The 16,034-nt window shown below is 50.6% G+C and overlaps 2 protein-coding genes across 2 annotated transcripts; both read left to right on the top strand.

Moving 5' to 3' along the window:
• Window positions 1-7,095: 7,095 nt before the first annotated feature.
• LOC125757342 (uncharacterized) lies at window positions 7,096-12,412 on the top strand. The gene is made up of 4 exons (XM_049412830.1): window positions 7,096-7,333; window positions 8,977-10,560; window positions 11,126-12,270; window positions 12,389-12,412. The coding sequence occupies exons 1-4, from the start codon at window positions 7,162-7,164 to the stop codon at window positions 12,410-12,412; spliced, it is 2,925 nt and encodes a 974-aa protein (XP_049268787.1). The 5' UTR covers window positions 7,096-7,161.
• On the top strand, window positions 12,270-15,383 carry LOC125757138 (uncharacterized). The gene is made up of 2 exons (XM_049412348.1): window positions 12,270-13,444; window positions 15,225-15,383. Exons 1-2 carry the CDS (start codon window positions 12,442-12,444, stop codon window positions 15,377-15,379), a joined length of 1,158 nt encoding a protein of 385 aa, XP_049268305.1. The 5' UTR covers window positions 12,270-12,441; the 3' UTR covers window positions 15,380-15,383.
• The last annotated feature ends 651 nt before the right edge of the window (window positions 15,384-16,034 follow it).

The raw sequence follows: 16,034 nt of genomic DNA, 5'->3' as shown, positions 1-16,034 counted from the left end.
TGTATAGTTGAAAGCGCACTTTGTTGACAGCTTGCTCGAGCGTGTCGACATTTATGCGCGCTCTTGCGAAGTGAAATCGCAGCGACAAAATCCTGCGAGGATTTTGGTTCTCGCAGCTTCTTGGGTGGAACGCGCGTAACGCGCATTCAAAACAGCGCTGTTTACGCGAGCACATGGTACTAATGTAAAAGTTGCGAAACACGAAACGTCGCCAAAGCGGCAGCATTCCGCCGCGAGTACCGTGCGCTCAAGTTTCTCGACTATTCCTAAATTCCAAAGCACGTTTGCTTCGTCGTATCTGTTTACCTGCTTGCTACGTATTTACGAATAATCGCTAAGCACGATGTTGCCATGGTGACCTTTTGCCGTTCGAACTGCGCGATATTGGTTGTCGTATGAAGCTTGCGCGGAGAGCGATTGGAAATTTGATCTTACACAAGTGTAACTTGCATTAAAGTTCTGTTTTGTTTACGTCCTTCTTGCGTATGCATATTAGTTACGCATATGCAATGAGATTATGTTAAGACGGAGATGTCGTTGAGGCGAAGCTGCATCTTCGGTCTCTAACAATTTTGGGCACATCGATGCAGCGCGCGTCACCGTGACATAAAAAGGAATGTTGCAAAGATCAAAAATGCGCATCCCATTTCACGAGCTAAGAAAAGCTGGTAAGTACAGGCAAAGCGTACGGCGCGCATAGCGTTAGCGAAAACCAGCTAGTGTTGCGCTTCTTGCATGCGAACAGCTTTATGAATTCGGTTTCTTGTTCTTCGAAAAGCTTTGTCACTTCCTTTAGTTGCGAAGCAGCTCAATGCGAAGCAGTTCAATCCGGTGGTGTGCGGCGTGACTACCCTTGCTGCGCATGCGCGAGCCCTCTCCACACACCTCCTCTCCGCTCCCCCTCTCCTCACCCTATCCCCCTCTCCACTCTCCATCCCCCTCTCCACTCCCCCTCTCGCGCGCCTCATTCTCTCCTGCGACGAGTAGGCAGCAGCGACGCCTCCGGCGTCTTGACGTGGCACCAGCGGCCGATGGCCGCCTCTGCTTCTGTGGCTCTAGACGCGGGGCGCTCTCGCTCTCCTTCCCTCGCTGAAGAATCCCACGACGACACCAATGGCATGGACTGCAGCGAGGCAGACGCACATGATCTTGCGACTTTGCGGGAGTCGAATACCTCGGACGCTACCCTCACCGCCCAATATGAGCGGCTGTCACTCACACACGCTGGCCGAGCGATACTGCAGCAAAGTTGGGATCTCACCAACGAGGGCGGCCCCAACTATGCAGACCTAACACCAGAATATCGTCGAAGTCTCTACATCCCTCCCATTCCCAAGCGGATGCATCCGCAACACCATGCTGAGAGACGGGCCGACCGGGCACGTCAGTTCGAGAAACGCTTCAGCGGACGTCCGGACGTCACGTATACGGACGCCTCTTACCACCCCTCAAAGTCAGCGATGGTGGCGGTAGCCCTCATCCCCCACCGTAGCTGACTCACAGCATGCAGCATTCGCAAAACAGAAACGGTCACCGCAGCAAAGGAGGTTGCCATCGCGCTTGCGCTAGCTGACCCTGCTACCAAGTTGTCATCAGTGACTCTCAACAAGCGATCCGCAACTACAATGCCTGCCGAATCTGTCGCCAGGCCAGGCCCGTAGCCAGGGGGGGGGTGCCCTAGGCCACCCCCTAAAAACATTTGGTGAAATATGTGTTTTTACTCAAAATAAATATTAGAAATAGGTGTTTTTCTCAAAAAGTCAAGGTTTTCAGCAAGTGCCCCCCCCCCCCCCCCCCCCCCGAAAGAAAATTCCTGGCTACGGGCCTGCGCCAGGCATTACACATTCTAATTTCTGATCCCCCCCCCCCCTCTTCTACATTCTACATCCCGCTTACTCCTTAGGGCTCCAGCCACGAGTCGCTGAGCGGAAACGCCCAGGTGCACACACTCGCCCGAGATCTTAGCTGCCGAGCCGAGTGTAGGGTTCACCGCGCCGCTTCCCCTGACACAAGTATGCCGCGCGACGCACTACTCACCACTTATACGGACATCCTCCACTACTACCGGCTCGGAAGATGCGTATACTCTCCTGCGCACCACGTTTTAACAAGACGCGAGGCCGTACAATGGCGCGAACTACAGGCAGGCAGCTTCCCACACCCCCTCTTATACAGCAGAATTTTTCCGGAACAGATAGCGCCAAGGTGCAAACATTGCTCATATGCGGCGACACTCATACATATGGTGTGGACGTGCACGCACTTTCTAGAGTTCATTGTCAAGTCGTTATGTCAAGCCGGAGTACAGCTTCCGCTAAACGGGGGAATCTCACCATGTGACGTGACGACGTGCACGCACTACAACACAGACAACACAAGCACCCCACAGTCGTGGGAGTCCCTCTTGCGTGCCTCCGAGCCTGAAGACCAACGCCGCTCATCCAGCGCGTTGTGGAGGCTGCGGTATCCGAAGGGATCCCCGCCGACCTCCTCTGAAATAGCGCGACCCATCTTCGTACTGGTCCCCTCTATCTTTTAATTTTTTGTTGACGTCACATTCGTGAAGCCTCTACATCGCAAACACCCGCATCGCCTCCTAGCGAAGGAGCCTCGAAACATTTCACGGTTTTCGTCGTGTCGTTTGCAACCGCATGCATGATTCTAGCTTTTTTTTTTTTTTACGCATGCTGCTCCTTGTGTGTAGGAAAGCTACGCAATGCCCAGCTGTTGCGTATGGTAGCGTATACCCGGTGCAAATAGCATGCACTGCGGAAAGTACCGGATGTCACTTTTCATGTGTACGTACACGTTCGCTTCATTGCTGATCACTAATGCATGGTATTTGCATGCGAAGCTCTCGGATGTGCGCTCTGTTGCTTCTTACTCATTGTGTCAACTCAGAACACACGTGAACTTTGTTTTTGCCGTCCGACGCGTCGTATATAACATGCGCCGAAGGCATCGTACGTTTTTAGAGGCTGTGTCGTTCAACGGAAGGGCAATAAACTTATGTTGTTGTTATCGGACTACGTGATGTATGTATTGTGTGGTGTGCGCTCGCTAAGTGCTTGTTGTTGTGTGCGTACTGGAACTACAAACTTCACGTGCACGATCACGTATACAATACAGCGGTGTCCTCTTTTCGACGTGAGGTTACGTCAACTATAGGTTGGCGTTGCGCCGAATAGCTACTACGCTCACTCCATATACACGAACAAAGAACCGCTAATCCGGCAACAGATCGGGAAATCAGGGCTACGAGAAAGGGAAGGCCTAACGCCCAGCAGAACGCGTAAGTCACTGCTAGGTGAGTTCGAATACGATGATGCAGGGGCTGAACATTTTTGATCACGGCACGTACCGGTATTCTGTACTGTTGCACAAAAATGTTCCACGAAGAATTTCAGCACGCAGCGCTCGGGCTTGCCACGCACGAACAGCCTGGTAAACGTCTGCTTGCAACATTTTACTGCGTGCGAACCGCACAATACCCGCTAAGTTCACGTCGGCACTACAAATGTGCGCAGAGCTAACCACCGCGGAGAGCACGCCGCGGGGCGTCTGCTGTTTTGTTTGCCCCGTACTGGTTTGTTTGCCCCATAAATCTGACGTCACTTCCGCCACACTTCTCGCAATGCATTGAAATACGATAGGGCCTCTCCTTAGTATTCCTTCCTCCATGCTCCCTTGAGCGGGAGATGGTGTAATCTTTTTATGAACGACCCGTCTATCGAGTCACTAAAGAGCAAGCGTGCCGATGCTGTATTGATAGACCTACACACGTTCTGGAGTGTATTGGTGCCCACAACTTAACATTGAATGACTGCCATAAAATCACTCATAGCGCACACTACATCAGGTTCACCACTATACATCTAAAAAAATTTGACACTGTGCAAACACCGGGTTTGGACTTGTTGGGACTGCTTTATGAGGGGAAAAATGTTACTTAAAAACAAGACTTTAAAGAGTAGACTGAATAATAAGCGGTCTACTTTTAATTTCAGTGCCGTTTCGTTTCTTTTTTTTTTGTCCTGAAGCATTCAAATGCTTGAAACTGAAGCGAAGAGACCTTCAAACTTGACCCTATAGCGAACAATGACTGGGAAATGCCCGTCTGTACTACATTTCGCAACAATGCGGCGCTTCAATGCAAGTTCTAGATGGCGTCAGCTAATCAGGAGCGTAATCATGCAAATGTTCGTGTATACGCCACGTGCACGTGCATCAGCTCCTGTGCCTTTCCTATCAGTCTTGCTCAGTTCAAACATTACCGAGAGTACCTTGCCGCTTGGTTTACAGTGCAACATTACCGTAAGTCTCACGTACGTGCTGGTGGTGCGGTCAGTCACAAAATATCAGTCTTTCGGCAAAAGTACTTTCATGTCGTATTGGTGACTCACGTACTAGACACATTGCGCTCAGGGCAGCAGCCGACAGGTGTTCTGGACACCTTATAGATTTGTCGTGACAGCAGCAGCACCGAATCGAAGCGTGCCGCTTTCGCTCCCGCCGTCTGAGCACGAAACACAATCGAACGGAGGTAGTCGGAAATAGCAGCTGCTGGGAACCGAGTTCATGGTACACGCTCAAGTGCCCCTGTGTAGGTCTGCTAGCCGGACTTCGAAAATGCCAGACAGACTCGGGTAGAATATAACCTCCTGATCCAGTTGTAGATGCACATGAATCGAGAGGACAATAAAAGCTGGCCTAAAATCGACAAAGGAGATCACTCACTCACTCACTCACTCACTCACTCACTCACTCACTCACTCACTCACTCACTCACTCACTCACTCACTCACTCACTCACTCACTCACTCACTCACTCACTCACTCACTCACTCACTCACTCACTCACTCACTCACTCACTCACTCACTCACTCACTCACTCACTCACTCACTCACTCACTCACTCACTCACTCACTCACTCAATCAATCAATCAATCAATCAATCAATCAATCAATCAATCTGCAGAGAAGCATTGGAACGCTCTAATGGGTCGTCATCTTGAGCGCCTTCTAGTGGGTCGCCCTTCTTCTAGGACAGCACGCCCCTCGTGCTCGTGAGAGTCGGCGAGTCTGCGCTCAATCGTGACTGTCATCGTTGTGCACCGTCGCCGTCAATCACGCCTTTACAAATAAATAAATAAATAAATAAATAAATAAATAAATAAATAAATAAATAAATAAATAAATAAATAAATCAACCAATCAATCAATCAATCAATCAATCGCTCAGTAACATCAATATTAGGCACCTACATAGCAGGAGAGAGCGTGAAAACTATGAAGCTTTTGCAATTCGTACGGCGTAGCGCACCACGACAGGGACAGAGAAGAGGGACGCACACACACAGCGCTAACTTGCAACTAATGGTTTTATTTTGCGATCACACATGCCTCATATACAATAACAGTGAATCGATAAAACCGAGAGAAACATGTAAAGATACAGCACAAAGCCTGCACGTGTCATCACTAATCACAACAATCTGCACCCGCCAACGTTCAAAGCGAAGATCCCAGATACATCTTTTCTTTAGCTGACAGAGCCAAAGAAGGCACACTCGCACATTTTTCTTTATTTTTGTCGATTTCGTAGGCTTCAATTATTTCTCGCGTGGTTCTGCCGCGGGCCCTACCGAGAATACGGGTATTTGGAAACATTGGGGCGCAACCACACCTCTGACAGTGAATTCCTAAATGACCAGATACAACTTTTTCTACATTGTACTGGTGCTCCCCAAGTCTTTGGTTCACACACCTTCCAGTCTGGCCTATGTATACGCGTTCACATGTCAAAGGGATACAATACACAACTCCTCGACTGCAAATGACAAATTTTTCCCGGTGCTTGATCGCACAATCCCGCTTCCCGCTACTCTCAGCATTTACCTTTCTGCACATCCCTTGTAATCGTTCGGGAGCAGAAAAAACCACGTCCGCACCGGCCTTCCTCGCTATCCTTCGCAAATTATGTGAAATGGCATGCATGTAGGGCACTACAGCAACCTTGGATGCCTTAGTAGCGGCTGCCGGCTCCCCGCCGTTTGCCCTTCCCTTCCTGCTCACATTTTCGGCAACGGTGGTCAACAGGCGCGTGGAATAACCAGAATCCGTTAAACGTTTAGCCTGGGCCCACAAGCTTGCATCAAGCTTGTGGTGACGCGACTTCATCATTGCATTTTGAAAACGGGTATTTATCACTGCTCGCTTTACCAATTTTGAGTGAGCAGGTGTGAACGGGAGGACTGGTTTATTTCCTCGCGGTTCATACCTCCAGCACACTCCTGCCGGCGAAAAATACAGCCCGAGGTCTAAAAATCTTATGAAGTTGTCCTTAGCTACTTCATTTTGACGCGGTAGTTTCAGAAACTCTACCCATGTTTACGACGGAGTTATCTCCCCTAGTCTTCGCCGGAGTTATCTCCCCTAATCTTCGCTTTGAACGTTGGCGGGTGCAGATTGTTGTGATTAGTGATGACACGTGCAGGCCTTGTGCTGTATCTTTACATCTCTCTCGGTTTCTCTCGGTTTTATCGATTCACTGTTATTGTATATAAGGCATGTGTGATCGCAAATAAAACCATTAGTTGCAAGTTAGCGCTGTGTGTGTGCGTCCCTCTTCTCTGTCCCTGTCGTGGTGCGCTACGCCGTACGAATTATGAATCCTAACCAACTAGCCCGGCAACGTGCCTTAGCAAGCTTTTGCAATCAACAAGGGCTACATGGGCGTCTGTGAGCCATCGACAACTCTACATAAAAAGAGACTGTGTACCTGTCATGCTTGTTCGCACGAGGCAGAATTCATGGCGCTGCCGCGTCTTATAATTGTGCTGTTAATAAGTTATATCCATGCTTTCTGCACTTTTACATCCTGTATATTTTCTTGCCGCAGTAAACTGCGCTCAGTTGCTCGTCGGCGCTTACTTTGTGTGCTTCTCTGCCAGAGTCCAGTTTCCGCGCTGTTTTTCTCTTCGAAGTAAGATGTACCAACTAGCCCTTCAAGAAACTCTGCTACAAAACAAAGCCTCCTTTCTTTGCGTCTGTCAGGTTTACCGGGGAACATCGAAATTCCGGTTCCCAACCGTCGGGTCCCCCACTGGGTCACCTCCCGCGACTCGCCAAAGTAGAGTCCACCACCGAGGACTCGTTCATGAGGGAGATTCGGTTCAAGATGAGGGCCTCCTCCGTGCCGACCATCAGCCTTCAGGAGCGCGCCATGTCCACAGACGTCGTGCGTACCGCGGACACCGCTGTGCAGCTCGAGAATGCTGGCCCGGAGATGGTCGACAAATCGCAGCAGATGTCCGATCAGCCCAGCCTAGGTGAGACCTCCTGGTTCACACAAGCACAGGCATGCGTACGAGAGGGGACAGGGGGTGGAGCGCCACCCCTAGTAATCTGAAGATGCCGCCAAGTCTTCCCCATACGTTTGCTCAGTCGGACCTATCTCGTCATTGTTTAAAGCGCAAAGTTATGGCGGTGCACGTTTTTGACAATAATGGCGGCTGAGGACCACGGACGTTGCATTCCAATGCCTGTTTACTTCCATTTTCACCCCAGGGAAGCCGGGAACCAAAGGCAGGTCGTTGTGGGAAGCACACGTCATCGCTTCATTTTTAGTTTTGCATCCACTGCGAAGCTGACCAACGCGGTGGACGGGGGAGGGTTACGCTGCGATGAGACTTCGCCCCCCCCCCCCTCCCTAATGGTTAACCCTGCGCACGCCTACGCACACAACGATCGATCACATTCTGCCAACCCAAGAAATTTCAACCATCACTCAACCATATATGCAATTACTGTGCAGATTTATGCTATCCAATAATCGGTTACATATATTAATGAAACAGACATATAGATTTCTTTCATTATATGTACAACCACTTCACCGTCATCCATTCATCCATGCTGTCTGTTCGAAACAATGCCGCAGTAGGCACGACGGGTCGTAACGCAACACTCCCAGGCACTACTACCCCTGTGACAACAGGCGTCTGGTAAAGGGAACACAAATTGAAGCAGAATCGTGGCATGAGCCAGTTGGTGGTTAGTCATGTTCTATATAAATTCGTGGCGGAGTGTATACGAGGGCAAAAACACAAGTAATAGGACGGACGTCAATCTTCGGACTAGTTTTATTTTTAACGAGAAAATGTTTTTACAGCCAAGCTGTCTTAGTTTACCCTGTGCCGTCGTCGTCGTCGTCGCAGTAGTAGTAGTAGTAGTAGTAGTAGTAGTAGTAGTAGTAGTAGTAGTAGTAGTAGTAGTAGTAGTAGTAGTAGTAGTAGTAGTAGTAGTAGTAGTAGAAGTAGTAGTAATAGTAGTAGTAGCGGTAGTACTTTGTAATGTCTGGATCGGAAGTTTGTAATGGTCGTTACAAGTCACTGGTTGGTTACGTAAAAATTATGAGGGAGCGGACACACTGTCATTTGAAAGGTACAACTGCTAGATGCCACGCGAAAAAGAAAATAAAAATGCTAGAATCAAGATGGCTGCCAAACCGACGAGAAGTAATTATCTCAAGTTAGTTTTGTATATTGGTCTTGTCGAATAAGTTGACTCATTTCACTGAATGTCGACCTTTTTTTTCGCTTGTGCGATGAATGATATAATAACACTTATAACATTAGGTTATGGCGGTCTTCTGTTGTACTTGCTTGAAACCACATACATACACACAAAGATCCCTCAGGGTTCGTTTTTTCCTACGTCCAAGTATTATTGAACTGCGGCATTTAAAATGTTGCATGGACATACAATAAGCGAAAGTGCGTCCATATTTTACAAGTGCGCATACGAGTTTTAGCCTTAGCTAATGCTGGAGTCTTTCGTGCTATCTCATAGGGTATTTACTGAGCATTTATTTTGTTCCAAACTGAGTAGCTCTAAAATGAACAGAATCGTCCAACTGTCCAGCTCTGACAGTGGTATGGAGCAGACTGTTCATATGTTACTCAATTCGCAGGTAGAGAGCTCAAAGTTGCTGCTCCAGTGCACAAGTTGGTCCAGAAGGCGAAGTCACAGCAAGTACCTGCGAATGTGAGCGAACGACAAGCTAGAAGAGTCGCGGAAGATTCACTGGAATCTCGTCAAGTTTCTGTGAAAGACAATGTAGAAAAACTCGACAAGTTCGACGCGGCTTCATCGAAAGAAGCGCAACTAGAAAAACCGAACAAGATCTCCCGGAAGCGCCTGAGCTTCCTAAAACGTATTTTTTCCGATTCATCGGCAAGCAATATGCACGTGAATGTTTCTAAGGAACCACCACCCGTGCCAGCACCGCCAAAGATAATCACCGAGCGTCCGCTGAAGGCGGGCGATGTTTCACGCACTTGGGATGCCGTGAAGCCTACGGAAGTCTCGAGGAGAGACACTGGCACTTTAAAAGCTAAGGTGCCAATTACGATTTCACCTAAAGCCGCAGATTCGGGTAACGTTCCTAACGAGCCAACGAGAACCCCGGCTTTTAAAGACGTCCTCCAGGAACTCGTCAAACATTACGCAGAGAAGAGGGCCTCGAGGGCCTTATCAGAAGACATAGCTTGCAAGGAGGTTGCGGAGAAGACGTCGTCCCGGTTTACGGTGCCCGGCTTGACGGTACCTGAAACCACGGCGCCCATTTCTTCGACGTCAAAGACAGATACCCTTCAGCAAGGAGTCGTAAGGCAAAGTCCGTTTCTCCTCAGGGAACTGGAGACAATGAAAAGTCCGTCGCCGCCAATGTCTCCGCGGTTTTACACAGCGACAGTGGAGGATTCCGACGTGCTTTGCCCGGCAGTCCAAGGAATCATTCGTGCGCGAGAGAGCCGACGAGTCGCGAGCAGAACGCGCATTGACGAACTGAGGAGGCGAATTGAATTCGCGGCCAAAACCCCAACTGGCTCACCCAACTTTGCGACGACGACAATTGCGGAGGAGACCGAAGTTTCGGCCGCCAAGGGCTTCCTGCATCCACCCACCTTCAGGCAAGTCGGAAAGAAGGGTGAGCAACGTGCCGACCCCGACATTGCTGCCAGACCGCACAGTTCGAGCCAAGAGATCACCACCGTGGGCAACAAGCCGTTCAAGGTATGCGCGTGGGGCGACAGCTTCAGCGCAACTGATGAGACACCGTCCATGGAAAGTAAGGTGGACGGCTATATCCCTCCGAACAGTCAACCAGCGCAGGTCCTCTCGCTGAGGCAAGAACTGGAGGCCGCTGATGCTGCAGCTGGAGTAAACTTGGAGCAAACGTTCAGGGCCCCCAGAATGGACGCTAACTGGAGTCTTACGACTCCGGAAGCCGTACTCGGAAGCATGGACGTTGAATCGAGCGAGACGTCCATGGGAGGTCTTCGCGCCACCTTTAAGGAATCCGTCAATGTTGCATCTCGAATGATTGTGCCGTACGAAGAAGATACGCGAATGATTCCTGCCCTGAAGAGCAAGAAAGGCAAAGGGAATAAGGGCAAGAAGAAAGTCAATTTTCAGGAGAAGCCCTTTACTGATGTTCTCGCAGAAATTGAGGAAGATTATGAACAGTTTGCCAAAGAAGCAGCATCGAGGCAAGGTAAGCAGGGCTAGTGCTCGGATATTTTCAGTCTAGCTTGCGAACGGCTGGACAAGTTGTTTACACTGAAGTTGCTTACATAAACATTTTTCTTTGGCCGTATATAGCGCTTTTAATGTAGTCTTAATATACGCTTTTTCTGCAAGTGCAAGACGAAGTAATAACAGCTCAGCAGCGACACAAATGGTCCTTTCTTATTTAAAGTATTCATTTTGCACTTCATTGAATATTCGTAGCCGGCATAAAGGAAAATTTCGACAATGTAAAAGGTGAGGAAACGTAATATGTATAACGTAATCCCGGCCGTGGCGGCCGCATTTCGGTGAAGTCGAAATGCTTGAGGCCCGTGTACTTCGAAGTGCACGTTAAAGAATACCAGATGGTCAAAATTTCCGGAGCCCTCCACTACGGCGTCCCTCATAATCATATCGTGGGTTTTGAAGGTTAAACCTCAGGAATTATTATTACTGACATGAAACGGCGACGAGTATCAGCATATGCACGTTCATAGTAGTGATTGACTACGAAGGTTCTTGGTGCAATTTGGCTTGTTTCTTTCTTACAGATGACTTTAACGTTCGTGCAAACAATGACAGTGTGGCCGAAGCATCCGTTAGAAGCAGTGCAAGTGAAGACGACGATGAAGGTACTGGTTATGCGATGATTGAATCTCGTGCAGAGGCCGCAAAGGAGAGGGGAATCGAACATCTAGAGAAGGAAGCCATCGAAGTACAGACACGCCTTCCTTTGACGCAAGGTGCAGCTAGTCAAAGTACTTGGCCAGCTATTCAACAAAGCAATTTTCAAATCTATCAAATGATGCAAGGCGGAAATCTGGTCGAGCTGGTAGCATCTTCAAGGCAGCTGTCGGTGACGCCGTCAAGAACGGCGAGTTCAAGGAACACCGTCGTGAGCCATCCGTTCTGCCGCTCCGACGAAGGGCCTCTGCTACCCTCAGCGTCGACGACGCTGTCATTCCTGTCCTCCGACTCGAACGTCAGCGTTGGACACCGGGCGACAGATTTGACGTGCTTGCACGCCCTCGCCGAGCTGGCAGCTCCTTATCAAGAGATCGGAGATGGGAAGTCGCAGGCTGGAGTCGCGAACCTTCCTGTTACGCTGAAACCGGAGCCACCTGAGCCGCAGGAGCTTCACCACCGCCAGCTAGAGCCGCCGCTACACCCGCCGCCCCAGTACCAGGCAGGGGAACATCCGCCCGAGCAGCAATGCCAGGGGAAACTAAGACCATCACCATCGCAGTCGCCTTCCGGCAAAGGCAGGTCCGCGCGATCGTCTCGCCGCAGCCGCGGGCTGGAGCAGGCCAGGCGCCAGGACAGCGTAGAAAACCGGAGCGCGCGTCCGCCGAAGCGGCCGAACACGGGCGAGCGCCAGCGCATGGGCCGTTTCGCCGCCAAGGAACGCCACTGGGGCGACGACATCCTCCGGGTCATTATGATGGGCAACAAGCACTACCTGCGCGAGCGGTCGCTCTCGTCGCCGCGCCCTCGGTTGGCCTCGATTCCCGGCGCAGCGCTGCTCTTGGACGAGACGCAGTACATCACCCAGCAGATTGAACGAGCGCACGCCTCCATCAGCGACGCTGACCACACCTGCCCATCTCCCGAGCTGCGCCAAGCCGCCCTTAGTGCCCAGGCGGTAGCGACGCTTGAGGAGAGGGCGACTACACCGGTGCGCTCCCTGGACTCCCGGGCGATACTTCCGTGGCCGGAGCATCGCGCGTTATCGCCGACATCGCCGTCGGGACGGATTTCGCCGCGGTCGTCACAGAGGGCGTGTTCGAGACCTCTGTCCTCTCTGGCGTCGCCAGATCAGCCTGGCGCCAGACATGTAACGTGGGGTCCTTGCGGCGAGCAGCGTAAGATGGACACAATCGCCGAGGCAGTCTGCGAAATCAAACTGAAGGACCCGCAGGCACTCACGGGCGCCCTGGCGCACAAGATCTCGAAGCTGAAGACTGCCGGCGACGTGTTCAGTGGCGACACGCCCGCCAAGAGCCCGATCCAGGTGGTTGTGCTCGACGACGAGAACCTGGCTCCTAGCCTGGCGTCTGAGTTAGGCACCGAGAGCCGACTGACGCCCAGCTGGCTTCAGTGGGATGTGTGCGAGCGCGACCTGATGGCGTCCGTCAAGATGCTGTCAGCGGCCGTCGGCACGCCGGAGTCGTTCGAGAAGACCATCGAACTGCCTTCTCCCGAGGGTCTGCTGATGTCGGAGACCTCGACGATGGCAAGCCGCGTGGACACCGTGGGTCTGAGCTCCGTCGGTGGTAGCGTCGTCCTAGACCCGAGCGCCAGCGCGCTTTCGTACACCAGGACTGGAAGTTCCAAGAACGCGCGCAGCAGGTTGCTCTCGACCAAGATCCTGGAGGGCCCCTGCTTCGAATCCATGTACAATTCCATCCTACAGCCAGGTTCCTCACCGGTCGTTTCGCTGAGCATCCCGGTGCTCAGTTCTCGAGATTTCACCGGCTTTTTAGGGCCTCGAGACCAACCGAGCGTACCGACATCCGAGCAGTCGGTGTTCCCGTGCCGCACCGATGGCTCCAACATCGACAGCGGTTCGGCAGACTCTGCGAAAACGTCGGGACCCGCGAGTTTCGCCCCGGCGATGCAGAAGCACAGCGGCTTCGATGAAGTCCATGAGAGGCGGCGCGCGGAGACTTCCACGATCCGAAGCCAGGAGCCCACGAGCAGCATGCCTCCGCCGAGTGGTAGGCCGAGGCTTAGGGGCACCAGCCGGCGCAGCGGTAGCCGACGCAGAGTGAGCCGGACGCCCAGCTCTGGCATCCTGTCGCAGCGGGGTTCTTCGGCCGCATTGCCTGAGTGCAGTGTGGCAGAGGTGATGGCCTCCGACTCGAAAGGTGGTAAGTGGCCCTTCCCTGGTTAAGGAACCGAATTCACAAAGCTTTTCTTTCGTAAGAAGGCATGTTCGGCCCAAAGTATACACATTCTTACGAAGATGAGTCTGCTTTTATGCTTGGTCTATGCCTGTCCTTACGAGACAGTAGCTTGTGTTGCAGGTCGCAGGACCTGTACTCGCAAAGCACCGCGTACATTAGAATGGTTTTTAAGAACGTACCATTAGTTAGTAGTGAGGCTGACCAGCTATGAATATGAATTCAACATTTGATGATTTGTGAAGAAGCAGATATGCTTTTCGAAAATGAGCCTAAATAGTTAGCGCGGGTTGTCTGAAGTTATTGTAGAGCAAGAGTGACATTTCAGACAAATAAGAACGAAATACAAAACATTCTTTAGGTACCGATATATTTTTACGTTTATGAAGAAAACTGAGCAACGTCGGTATAAAGCAGGCCGTATTGCCTGACAACAACGCCATACTATAACCGAAGCTATAATGGCGATGGTTTTTGTGTTCCTCTTGTTTCCATGAGATATACGAGACTAATAAAATACAGGCTAAGGGTTCATCGAAATTTTATTTTACGCTTTTTAGATGCGAAGCAGCTTTTTCTCTGGGCTTTGTCCGTAGTTCCATTGGAGACCGTCCGCTTTCTACCACCTAGCATGCGCTCGCTCGCGCAAAAGAGTAGTCTTCTTCGTCTTGTTATTCGACCGCCTTGATAATGATACGTGCAGAGCACTTTAGATGCCCGGGCTGCCGTATGCTGTCCTAGCTTGGCGTAACGCAGACAAAACCATGTGTGCTGGCACGCGCTAGCGCGTTCGGGCCTGTGTAAGGGGCTGGGTAAGACCATTTGTAAGACGCTGTGGCCTCTCTCCCTTACGCTCTCTCAGCAGTCATGTGATGGCGTCGGCGAACGAGATTATGCAGACGCGCGATGAACCAACGCGTTGTATCCTAGTTAGAACGCGCTGGCACGCGCTAGCGCGTTCGGGCCTGTGCAAGGGGCTGGGTAAGACGCTGTGGCCTCTCCCCCTAACACTCTCTCAGCAATCACGTGATGGCGTCGGGGAACGAGATTCTGCAGACCCATGATGGACCCGCATGGCATGCTCCAAGAAGAGTTCGGGACGAGTTACAGCAATAGCAACTACAGTGAATTCATGGTGTGCTCCACTTGCAAGGACGAGTTAACCTCGGCCAAGGTGCCCGTGATGAACGGAACTTTAATGCGCTGCCTCGCATACTCATATGGTTCCCTTTAGTGGGAGATGGTGAAATCTTTTTTAGCATCTTGATACTGGCAGTAAGGAAGGCAACCGACTTCAAATTTGCCAGCGTCACCTGCAAATTTTGTTGCGATCGGACAAGTGATTTGTTTACGGCTGAATACTGCACACATTCGATTGTGCATTTCCAGGTGTGCATGTACGCGCTTGTTTAATAACCTAAACTGGATGACCTAACGCAATGTGAAATCTGCCACATAACTTTTATCAATAAATAAAACGATAGCGTAGAGGGTGGTTTCAAAGACTGAGTACTGTTTTGTCGTTACATGTCACTGAAGAATTTAATTTAAACACATCGAAGAGAAACTAAAATGCGAAGAAACCAACTAAAATGTCCCTTATCATGTGAACTACGTTTCGCATGTTCTCCTGTAGTGTTTCCTTTCGTGAAACTTTGACAGTCAATCCGAGAAGTGCAGTAGGATTACTCTAGTACATCGTAGTGCAACTTTATTCTTTTTTTTTTTGCTTTTTTGCTCGCTGAAGGCCCAGTAGCTGCGGAAGTGGACAGCGACGAGGACTGCTCGTCGTTCTTCTCCTTCGAGGAGTCGGCGTCCGAGACGTCCTTGCTGCCGGACGCTACAAACCTGGACTGGTCGGCCACGTCGCACGCCTCGCGCAGCCGCACGGACATTGCGTGAGGTGCCAACGGTAAGTGACATTGCATGAGGCGCCAGCGCCCACTCACCCACCTTGCCCACCTTGCATGCCTGAAAGCAAAGTTTTCCTTTGAGAAGAGGTATCAATCAATCAATCAATCAATCAATCAATCAATCAATCAATCAATCAATCAATCAATCAATCAATCAATCAATCAATCAATCAATCAATCAATCAATCAATTCAGCAGCGTTCACTGTAAGACGAGACATGGTACCTGTGGTCGAAATGGCTTAGCACACACTGCATGGCCTTGCTGACATAACGAAAGAACCTTACAATGTTATCTTTACCGCTACCTCGTAAGCAATTCATAATGGACCCGTGCCACCGTGCAGACTGTGTTGGTCACATTGAGCGCCAGTGGTGGCACGTTATCTCTAATGTGGTCGTTAGCTGTTGCAGATATTCATTCGTACCTAACTTGTATTGAGGACAGATGCGCTTGCCTTTTGAGTAAATTCTTTAACGACTTTAGCGAAGTGTTTCATAGTCGACTACTACGGAACCTATATTTACGATTGGTGCGTAGCGTGGCCTTCATTGGTCGTAAAGTGTGGCGAGCACAACGTCAGCGAAGGTGCGTCGCTGGGGCTTCTTACGCAGCTCACGAGTCGGCCCTTGACGCCGCCAACT

Source organism: Rhipicephalus sanguineus, chromosome 2 (assembly GCF_013339695.2).
Source record: "Rhipicephalus sanguineus isolate Rsan-2018 chromosome 2, BIME_Rsan_1.4, whole genome shotgun sequence".
Classification (NCBI taxonomy): Eukaryota; Metazoa; Arthropoda; class Arachnida; order Ixodida; family Ixodidae; genus Rhipicephalus; species Rhipicephalus sanguineus.
The sequence above is the reverse complement of the archived record's forward strand: the minus strand, read 5'-3'. Positions and strand labels throughout refer to the sequence as shown.